Raw genomic sequence first — 25,920 nt, forward strand, 5'->3', positions numbered from 1 at the left:
ACTGTCTTTGAAAATAGAAAACTGAAAGTTTGCAAAGCTTCTGTTTTTGTAGAACTGCAGGTCTAGTGATTTTAGTGTTTCATTACAGTTATCTAACCAGCCAAATTGATGCAAATGAAGTGAAAAACTGAGAAATGATAACTATTTACATTTGGTTCTGGTTTATGGCTCATTTGCTTTTACCTGTACTTTGCTTTGCATGTAAACTATTATGCCATGTTTTGAAAACACTATTTTTCTCCTTATCATTTACTATTTTATAGTAACATATAAGGTACTTTTTATATGCATTCCCAAGCTGGGACTGTTAAGATTGATATACTCACAGTCTGAAAAATGATAGCAGCACCATGGACTACAGCTCAAATTACTGGATCTATTTTGTGCATAAATCCGTGGAGCTAGAAACCAGACCAAGTCTAGGCACTTCAGCTTTTTCCATACCCAGTGTGAGTGGCTGTGCAGAAATCTGAGTGATGGCGTGTTGCCCAACCCTAACAATGGTTGTATAACCAAGTACTTTGTTCTCTGCCATAGTTTTGTATGAGTGTGTCTGTGGCAGCCCAGAAAGGCTGCTCTGCTGCTGAGGAAGGAGATGAACTTTGCAAGTGTACCCATGTGAGTCTTGGCTGAACCCTTTTCTGTCCAGCTTTGCACTTGAGACCATAAATAAATAAATGCAAGACCCTCAGATTCAAAGTGCATGGCTTCCTAATGGCAGCATAGCCAGCAGGGCAGCACGCACTCTAGCTAAAGCCCGGTGTGGGTTCCTGGGGTACCACGGAGCTCTTTTTGGAAGCAGGATGCTATTTGCATTTCTTTTTTTTTTTTTTTCTTTTTTCCTGAGATGGAGTTTCCCTATTGTTGCCCAGGCTAGAGTGCAATGGCATGATCTCCACTTACTGCAACCTCTGCCTCATGGATTCAAGTCATTCCCTTGCCTCAGCCTCCGAAGTAATTGGTATTACAGGTGCCCACCACCCCGCCCAGCTAATTCTTGTATTTTTAGTACAGACAGAGTTTCACCATGTTGGTCAGACTGGTCTTGAACTTTTGATCTCAGGTAATCCACCTGTCTTGGCCTCCCAAAGTGCTGGGATTACAGGTGTGAGCCACCATGCCCGGCCTGCTATTTGCATTTCTTATTGAAAAGAAATAATCTGTTAATATCAAACAACCCCATAGTGTGTGTCTACTGGTGTGTAATGGGGAAAATCAGGGTTTACTCCATTTTCATATTTATTTGAACATTTGAAGTGTTTATGTACTATTTTTATGCTTTATATACTATTTTTCCTGATTATTCAGAAAAAAAAAGTAAAATCAAAAGATTCTGTATTAATGTGAACTTTTAAAAAAGTTTTTTTTAGCTTTTATACTGTTATACATGAAAATTGATAAAAGCCTTCAAGAAAACAATACCATTACATATCAATAACTTTCATACTTTCAGGCTTTGACTCAACCCCCTTTTGCAGAATCTAGCCTAAATTGGTCAGTGACTTGCAATTTTATTTATAATGAGGAAGAGAAGAGCCAAAATACCTGAAATGAGAAAGTGGTTGAAAAAATCACTGAACTTCCAAAAGACAGAATATTAAGAAGCCATAAACAAAACGATGATTCAAAGGAGCTTTAATGATGTAAGAAAATACATTATTTTAAAATCAGAGGGTAACATTTTATACACATTATGCTCCTGTGGTGTATGTGTGTGTGTGTGTGTACACAAATAGATGTACAAAACTGTATTGGAAAGAAATGCATAGACATATTTAATAGTGGCTATTTCCTAGTGGTAGGAGAACAAATATTTATTTTGTTTTCTTCATACATTTTTGCATATTTTAAATTCTGTGTGCGCATACAGAATCCTTACAGGATTTTCCTGAGGGTACAGGAGCAGCACGTGCTCGGGGCCCATCCACACCAAATGTTCCATGAGGGGTAGCATTGGCCATGGCAGGGACAGTAATATTACTAATAATGCAGCAGCCTTACACCTTGTTTAATGCAGACACATTTGATAAGGGAAAAGCAGAAATGGTTTCTTTTAAAAATAGGCAAAAAGAACTTGGTGTTTATTAAGTTGAAAACCAAAAATTGATTTTTACAGTTCTTAACATCTCAGTGCTTTCTAGTTTTAGACTTAATTTTTAGTGTCTTAGAAATCCTCATTTATTTAAATATGTGAATGTTTTTTATTTATTTAAATCAAGCACAGTTATAAAATGTGACTCTTTTAAGGTGCTAAAACAATATAAACTCTACTAACAACATTGCTGCAATTAAACTGCCTTTTCTTTTGAATGTTATGGAAACATCTGAATAAAAACAATGCAATTTTAAAAGTTGTTTTCATCTCAGTTGTTCTTACATCCCCAGAGACATACAAACTTCTTCCTTCTATATACAAAGGGAAGGCAGAGGATCGAGGAAAGTTATTTCATAAAGCCCTTTGAATGGGGATACCATGGTATTCATGTCAGCATCCCAATATTTAGCCTGGGTGGTCTTGAAGGGGTTATCACAGGACACTCAATGTTCTGTTTTCTTGCTTCTAGATGCAATTCTGTAGGTCATTTTTATTGACACAAAGATGATCTGGAGCTCAAATAGTTGGATTTTCATTTTGGGGGTCTCTTCTGTATTTCTTGGTAGATTTAGAACACCTGTATCCATCACTTGACACACTGGACGTTTCCTGAAATGAACAATGTATGAATCTACACTTTATGGCTAAGGCCTTGGAAGAGGCCAGCTGAAGAACTAAAGGACAGCTGCCAGTATCTTGATGAAATAAAGAATTAAACAACCCAGGATATAAACCTATTTTATTTTCTGATGGCATTAGAGAAAGATAACACAAGAACACCATTTTAATACTGGGGAAAATTAGATTCGATTTAATTTAGTGACTAATTTGAGAAAAAAAATCTATGTAAAATATAAGAAATCAAATCGATATTAAATCAACGTCAAATCATCATCAGTGACTTTAATCTGACTTTATTGGTTCTCCTAGAAAGGGATTTCCTGTGTGGAAGATATCCTATGTTAACATGATGAGTTACTCAAGAGAAAGCACACGGCCGGGCGCGGTGGCTCAAGCCTGTAATCCCAGCACTTTGGGAGGCCGAGGCGGGTGGATCACGAGGTCAACAGATCGAGACCATCCTGGTCAACATGGTGAAACCCCGTCTCTACTAAAAATTACAAAAAGTTAGCTGGGCACGGTGGCGTGTGCCTGTAATCTCAGCTACTCAGGAGGCTGAGGCAGGAGAATTGCCTGAACCCAGGGGGCGGAGGTTGCGGTGAGCCGAGATTGCGCCATTGCACTCCAGCCTGGGTAACAAGAGCGAAACTCCGTCTCAAAAAAAAAAAAAAAAAAAAAAAAAAAAAGAGAAAGCACACATACCATACGTGCATACATGTAGCTTTTCTTTACCTTTTTGGCAACATTTTTTTGATACAAGACAAATCTAATTTTATGATAAAATTCCTACCTGTATTGTTTGTGCACATTAAAACTGGAAAATTAATTAGTTTAATGAAGCAACTGCCTTTCAGTTTATCTTAGTAAATTGAGTCACATATTTAACCGTCTGGTCATGTGCAGCTGCCTGATGCTTTTTCCAGTCATGTTATGTACTGGTCATATCCCCAATAAATGGATATATATCCATTACGAACCCAAGTGTAGCCTACTTCCATGAGAACTGAAGGAATGGCTCTGATGCGCTGCCAGATGTCTCATGCCAAAGGATTCAACTGAAATGACCCTCCGGGGTAAACTGGAGCAGTTGTGCAATCCTGTACATCAGTGCTACCAAGAAGTTCAAAAACAAAAAGTTAGATGTTTATCCCTTCAAATTAACTAGAAGGATTTTGGAAAACCCAACCAAGTTTCATGAGGTAGAAAAATGTCAAGCAAAGACTAATGCCATGGTATGGATTTTCTTTTTCCAGAAATGACTCACGAAATTGAACCACTTGCTGAATCATGAGCCCTGTGTGCTTGGATGGGACCCATCCATATTTGCCCAGGCCTGGAACACATTAGATGATTTACAGGCTGGGTACTTCTGAAGCATCAGTCCCTTCTTCCCAGACTCCCTTCCCCAGACAACTTCCTTTCCAATGTGCATTCTTCCTAATCTCCTTTAATATTTATAATCATAATTAATTATAATTAGCTGCCCCCCACCCCCACCAACTTCTTTCATATTATTTAACTGATAAGACCAAGATATTCTATCATGGGATGAAAAAGACATGTCTTCCTATTTTGATTATGCAGTTCAGGAGACAGATGAAATTCAAATCTGGATTTCAAAAAGGCATGTGAATTTCTCTGGCCCATCCTGGAATGGTCTTTATGAGATTAATCACATTAGTCAGATGTCCCAGGCACTACGCTAGGCACTTTATGTCTATAATTCCGCTTAATGCTTCCAAGACCTCTAAGGACTTTTCCTATTTGAAGGATGATCTGCTTGGTTACAACCTCTTTCACTACATTTTAAACTCCTGAAGGCCAAATGTGGCATTTGTCTTTGTGCCCTAAAACAGGAGACTGAGGGTGGAGTGGTTACTACACAGGCTCTGGCATCAAGTAGACCAAGACCCAGATCTCTGTTCTGCTGCCTTCTGTACCTGGAGCAAGTACTTTGCCTTTTTTTTTTGAGGCGGAGTTTCGCTCTTGTTACCCAGGCTGGAGTGCAATGGCGCGATCTCGGCTCACCGCAACCTCCGCCTCCTGGGTTCAGGCAATTCTCCCGCCTCAGCCTCCTGAGTAGCTGGAATTACAGGCACGTGCCACCATGCCCAGCTCATTTTTTAAAATATTTTTAGTAGAGACGGGGTTTCACCTTGTTGACCAGGATGGTCTCGATCCCTTGACCTCGTGATCCACCCACCTCGGCCTCCCGTACTTTGCCTTTTTAACTCCTCCATCTGTAAAATATGCATATGCATAGGCACCTTGCAAGGTCATTGTCAGGGTTGAATTTAAGGCTATGTAGATGCAAAACATTCACAGCAATGATTGGTAACAAGTGCCAAATGATATTTGGCAATGGATATGGAAAGGTAGGCATGTGGATGGGTAGCTGGAAGGGAGGATGGAAGGACAGATCAATCAAAATGACTCAGCACGTTTGAGGAACCTTCTCCAGCATGTTAATGCAGGTCTGTTGGCTTCTGTAGCTCTTACTTTTTGTCTTCTGCGTGCTGCTAAGCACATTGCAGTGTTCAACAAAGCTGTTGCTTTTTAAAAAGTCCTTTTCCTTTATCACTGTGACATCAGCGGGATATTGTGCGCCAGCTTCTCAGCACTTCCTTACAGTCTCACTCCAACCAACTGATACAGGCACAGTGCATGAAGATACTCAGTGATGGAGCCATGAGCAAGGAGAGGCTGTACAACGTGAAAGAGGGAGCACTAGCCCCAGAGTCTTGCCTGATTTCTGGTACTAATTTTCTGTGCCTCCTCTCCTCCCTGGGCCTCATTTATGAAATAAATTAAAGGATACTGTTGGAATAAATTCATTTAAGGACCATTTGCCGAGCACGTCTCGTGTACCAGGCTCTGTGCTAAATGGTATGAATGAAAACAGGAATCATTCCCAGCTTCTGCCCTTGGAAATCACAGGCTCTACACAGTTCCCAGCGTTTCTTCCATCCACAGTATTCAGTGACTCTGCTCCGTTAATAGTTTGCACAAATTTTGGTCCTAGATGATATCTTTGGTTGTAGAATGAATATGATTATCTTTGTAGTGAAGTTTAGGAACATCTGGTTCTCATTTCCACTTAGTTAGGGAAGGTTTTATGGAGGAAGCAGCATTTCAGGGGGTCTTTAAACAAGGAGAAGGTTTTGTCCCAGGGCCCTGAAGCTCTGACAGTTGCCTGTGTTTTCAGGCATCTATTTGGAGGTGTCTAAACCACGTTTGTTTAAAAATGGAATATTTGGCCACCATGGGGGGCGGTCAATTATGTGTCATGACTCATCATAAATATTGACCAAAATCCAGTGCCTTGTGATAATTTTCATTGTCCTTAGTCCTGGGCATTCTTGAAATAAGCAGGTTACACCCAAATAAACAAAGCAGTTTCCAAGACAGCTTTCAGATGTGTTAATCAGTGATGTTCTCTTGACCATGTCTTTATGTGTTCCTGGTCAAAGGCAGTATCCTCCCACTCTCTATATGTTTAATCATAAAACATATTCCCTGATGAATGACATATCCTAGAATCACTGGGAAAAAAGGACAGTACATAAAAATGTTCCTGAATAATAATTTTATTAGAAGAGGACTGTTTTTAGATTCTCATGTATATGTTCCAAGATTGTCCAGCATTATAGTCACAAAGTTGTCTTCAAGTTGTTAAGAAAAGAAAGAGAACAAACAAATTCAACAATTTAGCTCATACAAGATGCAGTTAAATTTCAAAGAGGGAAATCTGTTTACGTTTGTATTTTAACAAGTTAAAATACAGCAAAATCTCATAGAAGAATACGGACGGAATCTCCAGCTCTCAAATGCGAGTAATGATGATTCAGTAAGAAAAGAGAAAATGTTTTGGCTGAAAGCAAAATATCTTTTATATAGCATTCTCAAGGATTTAGTGACCACACTTTACCAAGACAGTCAAGTGAAAAGCAAGAGGACATGTTTAAACTTAAAAGGTTTACTTCTTTCCTGTTCTTGTTTCTTATTGTTATTGTAAAGTCTCTCAATTAAAACTGCTCACAATCAGCAGGTTTCAAGATTATCACTAACAGTAGTGGAAATCTAAGGAATATGAGAGTAAAATCCACAGCCAGAGTCAGATGATGTTAACGTTAGTCAAGTAGTCAGTGTTGATGCAATAGGATTTCCTTGCCCCACGTTTCAGTGGATTTTCACCTGCATTCTTCCTCCAGGGTGTCTGTATCTCCACCCGGGGTGTGTCTCCAGAGTAGACATCCTCCTGCACATGCCCAGCACAGTCTTACTAGTTTCTTTCCCTGGCATGTCTGCCTATTATTGAGGATAAGTGATATTGTGATGATGGAAGAGGGTGGGATATTTGGGGACGGTGCAGGTAGGTGGCCATTGAAAAGTTAGGCACAGAAGACTTCTGTGGTCGGTGGAGGAGGGAGGGTGCAGAGCTTTTGTCTGGGAAAGGTATCTAAACTGCCACATAGTCTGCTTACATCCCCTTTTCCAGATTTCCTTTTCCCTGCTGTTTGCCCTCATGCGAACTAATTGTACAGAGAGTTGTTCTGATGGCTTTCTGTTGTCTTCCTCTCTCCTTGCCATGGAGTGGGCACACTGCAGGATATGGGTGATGTCTCTTTCCACTCTCACCCCATTAACCCTATTATGTGCTACCCAGAGCATGGCCCTTAAGAATTCCCAAGTCACTGGTAAACTTAAGGTCATGGGGAGAGAAGGTGCCAAGGAGTTTGCGTCTCTTTTGTTCAAGCTGTATTTGAGAAAGTGGGTGTGAAAGAACCTATCCTTTGCTGTACTTCCCTGTCACATTCTCAGATCTGCGTATCTTAAAGAACCAATGGTTCTCTCTTCAAAATGTCTCTTCTGATTTGCAGATGTATACAGCTGTGTTTTTCCACCTTTTCAAACTACTCCTTTCCTTTGAAGGAAAATGTTATTGTCAGACCTAATTGTTGATAAGCCTGTTTTTGCTTCAGTTGGGTAGGTAACTAAATGACATCGACTGGCATTTAAAAAATATATATATATATTTAAATGGAATCTCACTCTGTTATCCAGGCTGTAGCACAATGGCATGATTTCGGCTCACTGTAACCTCCACCTCCTGGGATCAAGCAATTCTCCTGCCTCAGCTTCCTGAGTAGCTGGGATTACAGGAGTGCCCCACCATGCCCAGCTAATTTTTGTAGTTTTACTAAAGACGGGGTTTCACCATGTTGGCCAAGCTGGTCTCAAACTCGCAACCTCAGGTGATCTGCCCACCTTGGCCTCCCAAAATGCTGGGATTGCAGGCTTGAGTCACCGAGTCTGGCCCCTAAATACGTTTTTATTGTTAAGGCCCATACTCTGGAAACGGCTTGTCGTCGTCCAGGACCTTGTGCCTGCAATTTACCCTAACTGCCACTAGATGGTGGCAGTGTCTTTTCATAGAGTGCAGGTTGGTGTTGAAAGAAAACAAACACAGCTGTGTACTCACAAGTTATATACACACATATAAAATATTTGTGTATTATACACTTACATTATTTATTAACATAGTGAATATGTTGATCAATGTTAATCATAAAGCAAAACACAAACGTAAGAGGAGCAAAATATAGAAGAAATATGATAATTGATGAGAGTTAGTGGATTAGATTTTGTTCTTGACTTGGAGCCAGTCCTCTATCTGAGCCGAGTTCACCATTTGTGCATAACCTTCCCTTTGAGCCCAAGCCTCCAGGGCTGAGCAGATCTGGCATGAGGCTCTGCTGAAAACCACCTGGCATCCCTCAAATGGGCTGCCAAGAGTGCTGCCCTTGGCTTGCTCAGATGCCTTCCAGATCCAGCTTGCCTCCTTTCTCTGCCTTGGCATTCACCCCCAGGAGCTTCCAGCTGCAGGAGAAATAGAGGTTTCTGCCACCAGCCCTGGCAGACTTCCTCTGAATAAGGCAACCCAAACAAATGTCCTTTAAAGGCGGAGGCTGCCCAGGAAGCAAGCAAATAGCCACAATTGCTCCCCACCACAGGGAGCCACTGGGGAAGCGGCCAAACTTCTACTCATCGTGAAGGCTTTACATAAAATCCTAATGACAATAGTCATTTATACCATCATCAAGAGTGATCATTACCATCTAGTGTTTGCAGGTGCCTAAATTTTTTCCCTCGTGGGAAAGACACGCAACCATCCATCTTGGGAGTGCTGGTACCCTTTTCCCTTTGGCCCTTCTGACCTCAGAAATTTCTCCTTTGTGTGAATTGTACATGGCACTTGGGACCACCTCAGAGGGTATCTAGAGCTGCCTAGGTCATTTATGGCCCAAATTGACACTTCTAAGAGTCACAAATCCATTTCATGCTCATTGGAACTAAAAGAGAAAACACTGGCTCAAGCAACCCAATAATGGAAAAGTGCAATGATGGAATTGATCTTGGGAAGGAAGGCCTCCAGGGATTGGTAGCCTCCCAGTCTTTGCCTCTTTTATTTCCTCCCTCCATCTTTCTCTCCCTCTTCTCCATCATATGCGCGTGTGTGTGTGCGCGCACACACACACACACACACACACTCTTCTCTCCTCTTTGTGGGTTTATTTTATTTTTTTCAGTCTCATCGTTTCTCTGTGGCAAGGGGACACGGCTGTCAAACTTACATTCTTATAGCCATCCCCAAAGGAGAGTAGGGAGTCTTTCCCACTTGCTCCAGGTTGGAAAAAGAAAAAAAATCTCAGTTAGCCTAGCATGAACCATGTGCCTAATTAATAAACCAACCTGTGCAGCCCAGGCAGGTATGTGCATGCATACTTGTGTGCATGAAGTGCTCTGGTTAGCACAGCCTGGGTTGGATGTCCATCCCCACCCTCAGGATGGGAGAGCTTGACTGCTAAGAAACCTTGTGGTTGGAGGGGGTGAAGAGGACTTTCCTAAAGGAAGGGGGTGATACCTGCAGAAGAATGAAAAGAAAGGTGCCAGACAATTTAAAAGATGTCTACCCCTGCATTGTTCCATTTACCAGTATCCTCAAGTATAAAGTAATGGAAAGAGCTTACTCTGTGGCAGACTACTTCTCCTGCTTTTGCTAGACTGGCTTTCAGGAAGCATTCTGAATCTGTCATATAGACCTGACAGATACTGATAAACACCAGGCATTTTCACTATAGTTCATGCCAGACCTGGAGAAGAGAGCCAGCTCACCAAATGAAAGCCAGCATGCCATCCTTGGCCATGTCTCCTCCTCTGCCACGTTAGGTTTTCTTTCTCCCCTAGTGAACTTGAGGCTCCTTGGGGATAAGACCCGTGCCTTATTCCTAGTTGTCTTCCCAGCACATGGCACATAGCTGATGCTCAAGGAGTGTTTATTAAGGAAATCAATGAGTAGTTGACTAGGTCAGCAGCAAAATGGATGGACCACAAGTCTCGTGCTGTTATGCTCTCTGGGGTCACACCCTAGGGCTGGCCATGTTGCCAACTGGTGCCATTGGTGGGAAACTAATAAAGCATTAAGAAGTAGGCCTGGCATGGCTGCATGGACCTTGCACATGAGTTCCAATGCATATTCATATGAGCTGACATGCATGATTAACTTGGGAAGCTGACAGGAAGCAGTCAATCTGTTGAGCAACTTGGTGTTTTATAAACCAGATGTTCAGTATTATTATTCATCATTTCCTTTGATACCAGAATGGTCCCCATTATGTAGCATGGGAAATGAAGGATATGCAATAATATACACTTATTATACAACAGAGCACCACAACCACAGATTTCAGAGGCCTGCTCAAAGCCTGGGCAAGTGTAATTGCACAGCAGTTCATTTTAAGATTCCCACTTGGACTTAAGTTAATGGGATTTTGCCCAGATGGACCATGATGACCCTCATCTCCTGCTCCTACCCCTTGGAAAATGAATGTTGACTCTACGTCTGCGTTTTTCTTGGAGGCCACATGTATGAATCATAAGCAGCACTCTTGCCTCAGTAGCAGCTACAGGTTGGGGGGCCACAGAAAAGCAGGGATCCCTAGCGTGTTGGGGGACAGAGGGTTTCTGGCCATAGAAGTTATTCTGCTTGGTGGTCTGGAAAAACAAAACAAAACTTGCCACTGACTGCTATTTCCTATGGCAAGAGTACAGAATGTCTTTCAGCCATAAAGTGCTTGCAGTGCAAATGAACTTGCAAATTGATGTGCCTTCTCCATGAAGTAGTTAAGATTCACGGAGTCCAGACCTGTGAGGACTGGGAATGATGGGGCTGGTGGGTACAGAAGAGAGTCTTAATTTTGTGCAAATGGTATTTCTGTGTTCCTGCCAGCTCTTGTTGCCATAATGATGAACTGGTATACACGGGAAAGCCTACGGGTTAGTGTTCTGGCCAAGCCAGTTCAAATTTGGGCCAGAACTGCCCCTAGGAGAGGTACGTGAGATCATAGGCCCACATGTGAACAGTTGCCAGACTGAACTCACTGCATTTCCTTTGTTTACCTGGGGCTGGTTACAAATGAATGGTTTCAGTACAAATGCAATATTATGGGTTTCTTTTTTAAAGTAATGATGCAGTAATTACATTTGGAATTAGCTCCTGAGTGAAGTTGATACTATATTCTGGCTTAATATTTTAAAGTTAGTTTCTCATGATCTTGTGTTTGTGCCAGCACAATTACTAGTGATTTATAACTGATTTTTACTGGTTGCAGGAAAAAGGCTTCATTTCTCATTATTGTCAATGGTATGTTTTGAATTCATCCATGATACATGTTGGCATTGCTTGAAATTTGATTTGAGTTGCAAAGTGGAAGTTGTCCAGGTTATGGATCAGCTCAAATCAGTTTTCTTTATAGCATTAACGATTAATCAAGGAGTAACAATATGGGAAGACTTTCAAATGTAAGAGAACTGTTTACCATGGGCTGGTTCTGCCTTTGAAAATGGCCTTGTAGCTTTCCAGTGGTCGCAGTAGCGTGCTTTGAGTATTTTAAGCAAGATGTTAGAACCATGTTTCCAAAAAACTGTTATATACTGTATATCCTGGCTGACTTGGCTCTTGGCAACACTGGCTGTCAGCATCATCTCATAGTTAATATTTTTTGGTTATTATATTGATGAATTAAATTTGTTTACATATTCTTACACCCAAATTAAGATGTCTAAAATAATCATGATTACCATGTATATTATTGGTGTGATTCTCTAGAGACTGCCTGTAGAGGTAGAGATAGGCTATACAGATAGGGTGGGGAGGAATTTACTTTAAGGAATTGGGTTACACAGTTGTGGGGCTGGCAAGTCTGAAATCTATAGGGCAGGCTGGAAAGTCTAGCAAGAGTTGATGTTGCAGGCTTGTGTTTGAAAGCAGTCTACAGGCAGAATTCCTTCTTTTGAGGGAGGGGGACCTGTCTTTTCTCTTAAGCCCTTCAATGGATTGGATGAGACCCACCCACATTATGGAGGATAATCTGCTTTACTCAGAGTCTACTGATTATACTGTTAGTCGTAACTAAAAAACACCTTTCCAGCAACATCTGGACTGGTAGTTGCTCAGATAACTAAGCATGATGGCCTAGCCAAATTGACACATAAAATTAACCATGTCACTGTGCGTTCCCAGTCCTAGATAGACCAGGAGATTCTTGCCTCATTTTACTTGATGTGGAAGACTATAGGGCTATCTTGATATTCATGAAAAACTAATAAAAACCTGGCCCCTCCATTCCTGTTGGGAGTTTTTTTCCAAATACCTGCCAGCTTCTCCTGAGCTCTCATGATTATTGATGGAAGTGAAGTGGAAAGGATTGCCTTCTTCCAAAGCTTCTTGCATTTTAATATACATGCTAATCTTTAAAATAATTATTCATATTCAGAGGGTCTGGAATGGGGCCTGAGACTAATAAGGACTTGGGTGCTGCAGATGCTGCTGTCCTATGTACCACATTATAAGTAGTGACACCCCACAGCTCTAATAATCTATTAGAAGAACAAGGCAAAAGATAGACTAAATTTAATGACTTTTACTCGAGAGACCAGCCAGTCAATGGGGGCTTCAAACACTTAGTTTCAGGATCTACTCTTTATAATGCCTCTTATAACTCTTTATAACCCCAAGTAGACTGAAGGAGCAATACCTGATTATTCTATGGAACTAAAGCTATGGAAGAGAAGTGTCCAGACATCAGAGGACAACCCTAGATTGAAGGTAGTGGATTCTAGTTCGTAGATCCCTTTACTTGGGACTTGAACAGGCTGTGAAGCCAGAAGGACTTGCCTGGTCAATTTTGGTGCCTATCAGCAGTGCCTCCAGCCTTAATCTCATTTTGGGCTCTGCTACTTACTAGCTGTGTAACCTTGAAGGCATAAAAAAGAAGCTGGCATCCTTTGAGCATTACCATATGCCAGGTACCATGCTGGGCATTCTTCTATTTTATCTTCATGGCAACACTGCTGGGAAATAGTGGGCATTATTTCATATGAGTATGTGGAGACTTCACTAGCGCAGTTGGGAAAGATTCAAAGGTGAGATTTTGAATCAGATTTGTATTGGGCCAAAGCCTACCTACCATGTTCCAAGACCCTATTTGTTCCAATTTCCCTATTTGTTTGGGTCAGAGAAGGGGCTCCTGCCTGTCTCCCCACACTATGTGAGAAGCAGGTACAATGATGTGTCTCCATGTGCCTGTAACCCAATTCAGAGGTTTACAGAGGTGGATCACATGCTATATTCCAAGAGCCGTTCTTATAAGAGAAATGATTACCTTCTTCCTGATGATTTTAGAAGTCAGATGATAAAAGTTTTTCTGTTTTAATTTTGTTTTTTTTTTTTAATTTATTTTCCATCTGAAACTGGCATTCAGAGACCCAGAGAGGAAAAAGGGCCTCAACCGGTTAACTTGGGGGAAATAAATGCTTCAGATTCTGTCATTTTTAGCAGGGGCAACTCACCAGACCCCTTCTGTGCATGCTTTCTGATCCTCAATATTTAGATTAAAGAGAAGCACTCTTAAGAAACGTAAATGTCTGTGAGGTAAAACAGTAAAATAAACCTGTGCTAATAAAATAAAATGAGTCAGGAAGATCCAAACAAGGTTCTATTTGAACCAAAGTGACTGAAAGCAGAGAACAGATATCTGGAGTGACTGAGGACAGCTGATTTTATTTCCCTAGCAGGGAGCTGGGACTGTCCTCTGAAAATCCAGGTGGAATCCCTTTGTGCTCCCTCCTCCACTAAAGGCTTGGGCAGGCACTGGTCTGTCTCAACAGCCCCTGTTCTGGAAAGGACATGGTTGTCAAGGGGGTGGCCTCCTGAACTGTGGTTTCCAGATTGTTCTCCAGTAACTGGCTTTTCTCTCCCATCCAGCTGACTGATGATCAGGGCCTCGTCCTGATGACCACTGTAGCCATGCCTGTGTTTAGTAAGCAGAACGAAACCGTGAGTACAGTGGCTACGCTTCCTGCTTGATGCTAGGAGGTGGTTTTCTCAGATCCCCTCTGACTCCAGCTCTGGTGACTTGTTTTTTAAGCATAGGATGTATGTCATTTTTCCTTAGTGTTTGATCTTGCTGTTAGAATCACCAAATCAAAAACAGATGAGAGGAACCCAAGCTGGCATCATTTTAGCATTTATGGCACCTTTCCAAAGTTTAGGTATTAGAGGACCAGAGGAGGAAAAGCCCCAGAGACCATCCTTGATGATGGTGCGCTGACCACTCCCATTTATAGTTACCAGCCTTTTATTAGTTTCCCAGGGCTGTTGGGAATGAAGTGCCACAAATTTCTATCTTAAAAAAATGGAAATTTCTCCTCTGACAGTTCTAGAGCCTGGAAGTCTGAAATCAAGATGTCGGCAGGGCCATGCTCCCTCCGAAGGTTCTAGGGAAGAATTTCTCTTTGCCTCTTTCAGCTTCTCGGAGCCCCAGGCTTTCCTTGGCTTGTGGCAGTGTGACGCCAATCTCCGCCTCTGTTTTCACTTGGCCTGTTCCGCTTATATGTCTCTCTGTGTCCTTCCCTCTTATAAGGAAGCCAGTCATGGGATTTAGGGTCCACCCAAAAACCAGGGTGATTTTATCTCAAGATCCTTAACAATTACATCTAGAAATATGTTATTTCCAAGAGGCATTACATTCTGAGGGTCTGGGTGGACATGAACTTGGGGAGACACTTTTCAACCCACCACAAGCCTTAAGCCTTTCTGACATTGGAAAGTTTTAGCAAATCGCAGTGGCCACCTGCCTTGGAAATTGATGCTCTGGAGGCCTATTCCTCCACCTTGGTCCTCGGTTGGTAAAAGTATCAGGGTTATTACATCTTTCTCTGGCTACGTAGTCTCTCTCTCCTGGGCACCAGATGGCAGTGTAAATTGAGAAAGCAGTTAACGTGCTGTCTTTTCTGTAAAAAGCTTTCATAAGAGAAACTGGTGAATGTTTAGAGCCCTTAGCTGTAGAAACTATTGTGTTTCTTCAAATCACTGTTTAATATTCAGGGGAGAAGAGGGAGGTGATTATAGTGTCTTGCTATGAGTGTGCGTTGGGGACTGTAGTAGTTAATGGTTGGCCTGAGAAACTCTTACTTTACCCAGTAACATTTTGGGTGGAAGGTGGGGGATAGAAGAGACTGTTCTTGGAGATCTGGGTTCATCCTCAATCTCTATCATTTGGGGAAGGCACCAGGCAGTGATCCACAATACGTGACTTCTCATGAAATTCTATTTCTTTTGCCTAGTTAACTTACTGTTATTATAATCCAATGTTTACTTTCAACAGAGATCGAAGGGCATTCTCCTGGGAGTGGTTGGCACAGATGTCCCAGTGAAAGAACTTCTGAAGACCATCCCCAAATACAAGGTAATGCATGACCTAATTACTGAAGTCAGAGCCACAGAGACACCCAGAGCCTTATTATCACAAAATTCAGGCTTCAAGCTCTGCTTCCCTTTGGAGTGATGTGTTTGCTCACCACTATTACAACCTGTTAGCTTGTCTTTGTACCATCTGCACAGTTATTTAAAAGGTTTATTTTATTATTATTTATAATGACTTGCTGTTTCCCTTATTTACCTCCTCTCAGTTTAAATAATCAATGTGATATTGTAAGTTTTGACGTGATCATCGAATTTTTCTGATACACACAGGATACTGACATGACTGGTTTGCCTTTTAAAAAGATAGTCCAGAGTGTTCTTAGCTCCCCCCCCCCGCCCCATCCAGAAAACTCTCCTATTTCCTAGTGGGGACTCTTTGGGAAAACACATCAAAAAGTGGGAGGGGGATGCCCTTGAGCACAACCCAGGTACACAGCACTGCTCAAGAGTGCTCTGTGCTCTGAGTGTAGGCGTGAGCATGTGCATGCCAGAGGCATCAGAGAGCAGCCCCCACCAGGTCTGGTTGCTTCACTGGACAAAGGGCTCCACTGGCTGCACAGGGACGAACACCACATCCACCCCCTCCTTCCCCAGCACCAAGCAGACTGGCTAGCTGGTCTCCATTTCTGGCCCACTCAGATTAATGAGTCCCCATCTGGAGGGAGGCCAGGATTCAGAGATTATTGACTTCCAGGGGCTTCTTTCTTAGCACCACTCTCCCTGATGTGCTAGGGCCTGATTTCCCACAGCTGTGAGGGGCCCCTGGGCTTTCCTGGACATCAGGTAGAGGCAGGCAGTGTTTAGAGCTCGGCTCTGCAGGTTCCTTGCTCCATCATTGATGAGGTGGGTGTGGACAAGTCCCTCAAATCCCTCGTTCCCCATCTGTCAAATGGTGACCACCAGCTTTATCCACTGGGGCTTTTATAATTGGGGTTAAGTTCCTAGAGGCATGATAGGACATTTTATTGATCCAAACCCACATGATCAGTGTTGGAAACTGTAGTTCCTAATAAACTGAACGTTAAAGGCGGAGATGAGGGAAAACTTTGAGGGCCCGAAAGATAGTGGACCTTACTTTTGTGGAAATCGCCAGACCTAGGTGTCCAGAACTGCTAGCTCGCAGTTTTAGGAAAGGCATCCCACCTGTAGAGACTATTTCCAAACAGTTCTTAAGCCTCTTACTTCACATGAGGAGATATAGAAACCCAAGTACAGGGCACTACTTGATATATGTTCAATAAATCAAGAAAGAAGGAACGTGCAGGGAACCAGTAACAATGATCCTTTGTGTCAGTTTCTCCAATGTGCAAAGCTCTTTATGGCATTATCTCGCTTACTAAGGAGACATTATAGTCACCCCCATTTTATAGTTAAAGAAACTGAGGCATGGAAAGCTTAAATATCTTGCCAAATCTCACACCTTGTAAGCAGGAGAGCCATGATTTTAACCTCTGTAACCCCAATGATACCAAGAACAATAAGAGCAATGACAATCATAATAGTAACAGTTAAAATAAAATCATAGTAATAACTAAAATATACTAAAACACTTATTGAACTTCTTACTGTGTGCCTAGTGTCGTCTAAAGTACTTCACAGGCATTATTCCTATTGACTTCTAACCCATGAAGTGGGGACCATTTGGCCTCATTTTTACTTAAGGATGCTTGAAATAACTTTCTCAACATCATTCTGCTAGTAACAGATAAAGGAAACAAAGCATATCAAGGGAATAGAGGAAGAAGTTCAGCTATAGAAAATTAACCAGCAGGGCTTGAAATGTAGGCACATGTGTTTTATGCTTTTCCAAGGGTCAAGTTGGAAACCAGAGATGCAGTATGTTAACCAAAGGCATCCTTCCCACTGGTTCCCATATTGAACCTTATGAAAGCTGTGTATGTCAGCCAGGGACAGCCATGGCCAAATGGGCCTCTCTCATCCAGGAGAGAAGAGCTCCAGGGAACAGAGTTCAGGTCACACCTTGCCCTCCTGATTAACACCTTGTAAAGATGAGTCAGCTCTTGGCTCTGGGGGTTTTTCCAGAAGATAGAATTCTTTCTTTCTCCCTTAGCTTCATAGATTTTCCCACAAGCAATCAGACTTCCTGTAATTTTTATTAAGAATTCCAGACACCCCAGCAATAATTTCCAGACACCACGACCTCTGTTAACATAACGAGCCATTTTATAATTGGGTTCACTTCATTAGCCCAGTCTCTCCAGTTGGAAGGGAAGTGCCTCCTTTCCCCAGGCTGTTGGACCATGCGGCTCCTGGCCTCCAGGAGAACACGCCTCGGGTCCAGGGCTCCTTTGGCAAGCCCAAGTGCTGGAAGGCCTTGTGTTCGATCTGTTCTCCATTACTCCATGGGACTGCACATTAGAATGGACAGGAAGACTGGTTGTATTTTGGATGAAACAAAATGAGTGATTTCATCAGTGTATTGATTTGTGGCTAAAAACTAATGTTGGACATTGTCATATGATAACTTTTTAATTATTTGAGAGGCTCATGCACAGAAGGTATTACATTTTGAGATGTGGTCAGAGCTGCTCTTCTTAGTTGTACATTAGGATATACCTATATGCCACCAACCAACACACAAAACATTCTGCTGTTATTTTCTCAGAATGCTTATCTGGAAAGGATTTTAACTAGACAGTTTCTGAATATCAGGAAGACTTTCTCAGGTACAGGCTTGAGAAGGACTGGCTGTGCGTCTGCTGGAGCAAATTGGCTTCTCCTTCTCAGCTCATTTTTAATATTGACTTTAGTTGGGATTTTCGGGATGAGCTAGGTAATATTTGAGTAAGGTGATAAATGTCTTAAACATACAAACTGTGAATGCCTACCTTGTGTCCCACCTTGTGCTAGGGACTGGAGAAGTCAACGTCAAGTGAGGTGGCTCCTTTCCCACAAAGAGTTCATTCTGATGGAGGAGGTACTGCTTCCAGTTCTTTCTTCTTCTTTTCTTTTTAAGACAAGGTCTGGCCTCTATTACCCAGACTGGAGTACCACGGTGTGATCTTGGCTCACTGTAACCTCCGCCTTCCAGGTTCAAGCGATTCTCCTGCCTCAGCCTGTAGAGTATGTGGGATTACAGGCACCCACCATCATGCCTGGCTAATTTTTGTATGTTTAGTAGAAATGGGGTTTCACCATGTTAGCCAGGCTGATCTTAAACTCCTGACCTCAAGTGATCCTCCCGCCTCAGCCTCCCAAAGCGCTGAGATTACAGGCATGAACCACCATGACTGGCCACCTCCAGTTCTTTCTAGGACAAATCAGAGGAAAGAAAGAGAACTACCTAGGGTTGAGAGGCAGAAAAGTGAGTGTAACTTTTTTTTTTTCCTGAGACGGAGTCTCACTCTGTTGCCCAGCCTGGAATGCGGTGGTGAATTCTAGGTTCTCCGCAACCTCTGCCTCCTGGATTTAAGTGATTCTCCTACCTTAGCCTCCCAAGTAGCTGGGATTACAGGCATGTGCCACCATGCCTGGCTAATTTTTGTATTTTTAGTAGAGGCAGAGTTTCACCATGTTGGTCAGGCTAGTCTTGAACTCCGCCTTGGCCTCTCAAAGTGTTGGGATTATAGGCATGAGCCACTGTGCCTGGCCAAATGTAGCATTTTCAGGGGCCAGGGTAGACATGGTGATGATGGTATGGAAAGGACAAAACAAAAGTGCAAGTCAGAAGAGCCTTTTTACAGGAGATGATCTGAGGCTGAGCTTATAGCATGGCTGAGGATTAGCCACAGGGAGAGGGAAAGGGGGATGCTGTGAGTAGCTGGCATGTGCGAGCAAAGGTCTGTCTGGGAGAGAAGACTCCAGGGGAGTCATTGCTCCTGTGCACCCTGAATGGCAGTGAGCGGAGAGAGATAGGGCTGCGTACCCAGGTGGGCACCGGGCCCCAGGGAGACCTGATGAGCAGGCCTGTGGATCTGTCTTCCACACAAAAGGGGTTGTTCGTGGCTGTTACAAAAGGAAAGCAACATGGTCAGTTACCTTTGACTTGGATCAACCTGGCGGAGGATCTTGTTGGGATCAAGCTCTGAAGCAGGAAGAAAGTCAGGACCATGGTAGAAAATCTATTGAATTAATATAGCAGTGGTACGGGTGGGTAGCAGGGTTGAATTGGAGCAAACCTGGAAAAAAAGCATAGGGAGAATTTCATACTGATGCTGTAGTTTCTAACTGGGGAGGCTGTGTGGGTCATGCAGCAGCCTACTGAGAGAGAGGAGGAGGAGGAAGAGCAGCTTTAGAGGAACTGCCCGTGACTGGGTGTGAGGTACCAGAGGGATGGCCAAGAAGAGATGACCACTACCCTTTTGGATACTTGGATTGCCACTGAAGGGAGAAACTAAGGCCAGAGCAGTGATCTAAAGAGCAACAGCACAGAGGTGGTCGCTGCAACTTATTGAGGGAGAGGACAGCTAAGACCGACAAGGGCTACTGGGGACAGAATCTCAGGGAAAATGAGTACTTGAGGAATGAGTGAAGGACAAAGATCCTGTGAAGAGGAGGAGTATGGGACCTGGAAACCGAGGGAATAGTGTGGAGGAAGCAGTGAACTAACAAAAGCAGGAAGATTCAGGGGAGGAAATCCTGTAGGGCTTGGCAGTGAAGAGACCACTGCAACCATAGAGAAAGAATTTCTATGGCATGTTTGGTGGTGGAGGGAGGGCAAAGGCAGAGCGCCGTGGGGTGAGGCATGAAGGGGCAATGAGGAAACGGAGATGGCAGTCAGATAATGAAGGCAGGACACTGGGATGGGAAGATGAGCTCAGCTTCTGCCGTCTGGGGGATGGAGCGGAGAGTTTAGCTAAGCTGTGTAGAATCTACACTACATGCAGTTTCTTTTATTGTTTCCCTGCTTCCATCTTTTTTTCTTTCTTCTTTCCCTACTCATCTTCTTTCCATCCCAACCACCCTGCCATATATTTTTAACTACATGGTAGGACCTTTTCCCTCATGGAACTTACCTTCTGTTAGGGGATGCAGACATGAAATAATCAAAAGTCTTGATTACTTATACTCAGCCTCACCAAGAATTGATTATTATAATTTTAATAAGTACTATAAAAGAAAACTACAGCCTAAATAGAGTCCTGCCTTCTTTTGAGTATTGCTTCTCACAAGCACAGCAAGAAGAATCCAAGTAATGTACATTAAGAAGGTGCTGAATACATGAGCTGACTAGAAAATATTATTTGTTTTGTTTAATTTTGAGTTCAAATTTTCAATCAAGTACTATTTTTGCCTTTAATGGAAAAAGCCAAACTCTCAGAGTTTTTTTTTTTTGACCCTCTAGTCCATCTTAAACTGAAACATAATATGGTAATTAATGCAGTGTTGACGGTGTCTGACATTTTTCCAAGAGACAAGATGAAAGAGACGATATACATCTCAAAGGATAGGAAATCTCTGGTTTATCTTTCACAACATAATGAAATATACTTTTATCATTAGATTCGAGTCGAATCTTACTAAGACTTGCTGTGCAAGGTAACTCCAAGAGAAGATGTCTGTTGCCCTTGACTACCACCTGCATATTTGCTTTATGTAATGCAACAGAAACTTAATTGCCAGTGTTAAATTCTCTGAAGTTAATTTCACATCACCTTGACGTTAAGCTAACAAGCAGACAGGGTCATTCCTGGTTTGTAAACTCTGTTGTCTGGATCATTTAATAGTATCATATTCAAGAATGTGAGTGGCAGAGAATTTAAAGAAAATTAACAGTGGGGCTCAGAACCGTGAAGTAACTCCTCAGGAAAAAAAAAAAAAAGGATTTCTTTTTGTTTTCTCCCCTTTCACTGCTCTGGCAAAACTGGGTTACAATTTCTTTCTTCAGAGAGACAGATCTGTATGGGTTTTATGCCAGAGGCCGTTTTAATACATGAATGATTTGTAGGTAAATTTATTATAGCCAATGGGTGCAGTCAACTGTGTAATAGAAATATTGTCAAAAAGCTGGGATTATTATTTAAATAAGTGCAGTGTTAAATTTGATTACATACTTTTTAAAGCTAATAAAACATTTCATTGCTCACAAACTATTTCCCATAGTCCCATTTAGTCAGAAAACATAAATTAAGTGAGGCTCTGCATAGAAAATTACCCGGGCTTTGTGTTGATGGAAGCATGTGTGGAAAAGCTAGGCAGCCACACAATTTGAAGACGAAAGGATATGAAAAGGGTTGCCAGGCTCATGTGTAGGCTGGGGCGGGGGTGGGGGAATACCTTATCTTTGAAGAAATATGGAAAATGACAGCCTAGGGGAGAGCCAATTTGAGATGGCCCCTGTGGGTCTAGGAGTGAGGCAGCATGTGGACCCCTCTTTCCTTATTACAGGCAGAGAGAAGACACCTCCATTGATAAAGTTCTGTGCATTTGAACATAGGGTCTTTCCAGAAACATTAGCCATTTCTTGTTAAATAAAAAAAGTAATTGTTTTTGTTTTAAATAAATCAAAATAAAGCCCTTGGATGCCAATGTAGGGATGTGACATTTTGAATTGTGCTATTTGTTGAGCTTATCCTGTGACAGGTCTTCATTTCCACCAAATGTCAGGGATCAGTGCCTTGCATTCATTTTAATGAAATATTGTGCTGATAAGGGTTATGAATGCCAAGTTTAAGCTGTAAATTACTAAATGCCGAGCTGCTTTATGCTTTGTGAATTTCACCAGGGAGCACGCTAATGAAGGTTTCTTTCTTGCTTCCTCCTACAGTTAGGGATTCACGGTTATGCCTTTGCAATCACAAATAATGGATATATCCTGACGCATCCAGAACTCAGGCCGCTGGTAAGAGAAATTATGTATTTCTGCATTTCTTCTTTTATCATTTTAAAAGATTTCCTTCAGTTCAACAATGATGACACTTCGCTGCAGTTTTCACTTTTAAAAAGCTGTTCAATTCATAGCATTGTAAAGACTGTTATAGCGTTTATAACTGGTATTTTGACACCTAATGTTGGATAAATATATTTACCATCATGCTTTTGTATATAAAGCCACATATGTCTATATGCATTTACTTATTTAGCTGTCTCACATCTGCCAACATACGGAAAATGTTTTTAACTCTAGACAGCATGAAACCTATCATAACAGGTCCCTGTATGTAATACGTGGACACTCATACTCCAGCTCTCGACCCACTTAATCCCACTCTAATTTGACACAACAAATTAGACCCAAGATCTCTGAAAATTTATTACAATGGGATTTGCCCCCACATTACGCTGCTTAAGCCCAGTGCCTCATGCATAGAAGCCATTCAACAGCTTTTTTATTAAATCGAAGCAGCTGAGATTTTTCTCTATTTCCTGCCTACACCATTGCTTGGTGAACTGATGTGTAAGCCACTTTCTTTCTCTCAACATTGTCTTTACTCTCTCTGAAGTGAGTGGGGTTAGGATAAATCCAAAACAGCATCAACCCACATCCCTGGGCAAGGCTGCATGGAGCACTGTGTTGAGGAGGATCCTGAGCTGGCGGCCAGGCTTCTCAGATCGGTCCCTGATCCACCAACAGGTGCCTCCAGTGGGCTCTGGAGAGGCATTGGCCCTGAGGGTACCATGCATTTGCCACCCCTGGACTAGTTGCAGTGTGTGAAAAAAGTACATCCCTTTGGGTTTGTGTGTGTTGATCTAATTTTTTAAAAAGATATAGAAGTATAAAGAGTAACGCGGTGAACACTGTTTTTTTAAAGTTAAGAAAGTGTAGATCATTTTCATTAGCAAGCAGTAAACACACACGTACCTATGTGCACACACACAAATGCACACACGCCCATCCATGCCACCCGTCTTTTCCCATTCATGAGAATGAGAGAGTAGCGGCAGTGCCTGCTATGCAAATGTTTGTTGGCAAAGCATTGTGGGGACCGGTTCACTTCTCGCTTGCATCATCGTTTAGAAACAGTTCATGTGAGAGCTCCATCATCATCCAACTTTGCTCTAATCGCCCTGGTATTAATGGAATCATGACCACATCATGTGGGTACCATATGCATGCTTTAAGATGGGACTTATGGTAATACTCAATTTCAACAATCTTTTTATCAGAAAAAAACAAAATTAACTAGATGGCTAATTCCAAATGTAAGTCAGAAGTAATGAAAAGTCCGATTGAAAAAGCTGCTGTCTTTTTAAAGATATTTAAGTCTAAAGACATATGGAAGTCTAAAACAGTCTTAACACGTTACCCATTCCCAGGTTGCCCAGTTGACATCATTGTTGGAAGGAGGGGAAGTTACAAGCTTGCATGACTGAATATGGCTCCTAGTGTGTATTTATTCCCAATTGGAAAGGAACAGAGTCAGTAAAATAATCAAACCTGAATCTCCTACTAGTAAATGGATTAATTTCCTATTTATCACTTCCTATCATTTAAAGGAAAAATGAAATGGAATCAGATGTAAGAAGTCACCAAGGTAGCATCCTTCTCTCTGTGTCAATGAAAATTTGCCACAGTCAACTCACAGTGTGAACTGGTCCCCACAGTGCTTTGCCAACAAATATTTGCCGAGCAGTCTTTTATATCTCCTGGCCATGAAGCAAATGGTATGTTTGTAAATAGTCCATCTGTTGTACTCTCCAGAGCTTTGGCCACTGAGAGGGCGGCTGAAAGACTCTTGGAAAAGCAGACCAACCCCAACGATGCTGTTCATCTCCTAAGAGTACAGATGCTTGTAAACACATGCCACTGCTGTTCTGTTGACACACTAAAAGTGGCAGTGGTTGCTAGAGTCAAAAGTGGTGGTGGTCGCTAGGATTTCGGCCATGCCATACATGGTATAGCCCAAACAAATGCCCTCTATTCTCTTTGTGAGAACCCAAACAGTATGAACCATGTTGCAGTTGATCCATGACGAGAACATAAGGAATGATCAGACCAGTTGGTCATCTGTTCCATTCATCTGTCTCTGACCCTAAGGCCATCAGATACTTAGAAGTTTTGGGTGATACCAACCATTAAGCATTACATGAATTCACCCGTCTGAATGTGGTCAATAAGTGTACATTGGCTCTGATTTGAGTTCTGCGTTTTCTTTCTGAGCAAAAGGCACAGCAAAGTGGGAGGGACTCAACTCCAGCATCACACAGTGAAGCTCAACTCCTAGTCTTGCTACATCTGTACTGTGTGACTTTGGGCAAGTGACACAGGCTCTCTGACTGCACTTCTCTCTTATAATCCTGCCATAACCATAGTGCCTTGATCATAGCTTGTGGTCAGAGTTAATGAGGTGATGCAAGCAGAGGATCTGGTGCAGAAAAGCAGGCCCCAGAGTACCTCAGAGGCAGTAGTGGTTATTTGGATATCCTGCTTATGTTCTCTGTTTTCTGTTGTTCTGTCCTCTGCTTCTGTAAAGATGGGAAGAACATGGTGGTAATGGATGCTTAGAGAGGCAACCTAAAGAACACTTTTTTATTATTCAAGTGATTCAGGCTTTTGTAATAGACATTGGGAAGGGATGGGGTACATATACCCTCAGTGTTCTTTTTGGTTCCGTGGCAAGCTTGGCCAATTGTGGTCTAGAAGACAAGTAGACAACTTGTACTCAATGTCTATGTGAGTTTTACCATGTGAAGAAACCAAGGTTGTTTGTTTTAAAGGTGGTGATAAGAATAGTGCTAGAAGCCACAGTAGCTAAAGAATGATAGCTAAGAGCCAGCCGGCATCAATACCCTGTGGCTCTGCCAGGCACAAGTTCTGTGTTCATCTCTGTTTTGTTCACCTATCCCTGCTTTCCCCTCCTTCCTTAACCACCAGTCCGCTCAGCACAGAGTAGGGACTCAGTAGTTGAATAAGTGAAAGGATCCTCTAAAACCAGCTTCATTTTTACTTTAGGTTCTTCTGGAGGATAAAATGACTTGTGAACTTACCCTGGAAATCCAGTGTCTTCCTGGGGCATAAATCCACCCGGGCCAGAGCTCTCAGGCATGGCTAGGAACAGCCAGCTGCTAGGAGCTTCTCTGGCTAGGTTGGGGAGGGAACCCTCATTCAAACCCCATTTGCCTCCTCTCAAGTCCAGCCATATAATCAAATCCTTATTACAAATGGACGTTCCCCTCAGTTTTGGCCAAGGCTGCCGGATTAGCACAGTGAGTGTGAGTGTGGGGTTGCGGCCAGCATGGGGAAGACAGAGAAAGCTGACTTAAAATAACTCCTGTTCCCTCTCCATCTGCCATGGAGTTTGTTTCGGCCCCTCCAGACAGAGAAAAGAGGTAGGTTTCTCTGAAGCACAATACCAATATTTTTCTAATTTGTCCTATAAAATCTTTTCCCTGAACTTAATGTTTGGCTTGATTTTATTCAGTATTTTCTTTAATCTTGTGTGATTTGGGTGTGAATCATGAAGCGTCTCCAAGAACA

General features: G+C 42.3%; 1 protein-coding gene across 28 annotated transcripts in view; it reads left to right on the forward strand.

The window, feature by feature from the left end:
* Positions 1-25,920, forward strand: part of CACNA2D3 (calcium voltage-gated channel auxiliary subunit alpha2delta 3) — a 923,853-nt gene that overhangs the window by 672,969 nt on the left and 224,964 nt on the right. For all 28 annotated transcript variants that reach the window (XR_008476741.2, XM_078351196.1, XM_078351197.1 and 25 more), the window contains 3 exons: positions 14,043-14,114; positions 15,445-15,525; positions 22,270-22,344. Coding sequence is in view for 27 of the 28 variants with exons in the window: in XM_078351196.1 (XP_078207322.1) it covers positions 14,043-14,114; positions 15,445-15,525; positions 22,270-22,344 (228 nt within the window). In the remaining variant the exon portion in view is untranslated. The remainder of the gene's footprint in view (positions 1-14,042; positions 14,115-15,444; positions 15,526-22,269; positions 22,345-25,920) is intronic.

The sequence above is a fragment of the Callithrix jacchus genome, chromosome 15, assembly GCF_049354715.1.
Source record: "Callithrix jacchus isolate 240 chromosome 15, calJac240_pri, whole genome shotgun sequence".
Lineage (NCBI taxonomy): Eukaryota > Metazoa > Chordata > Mammalia > Primates > Cebidae > Callithrix > Callithrix jacchus.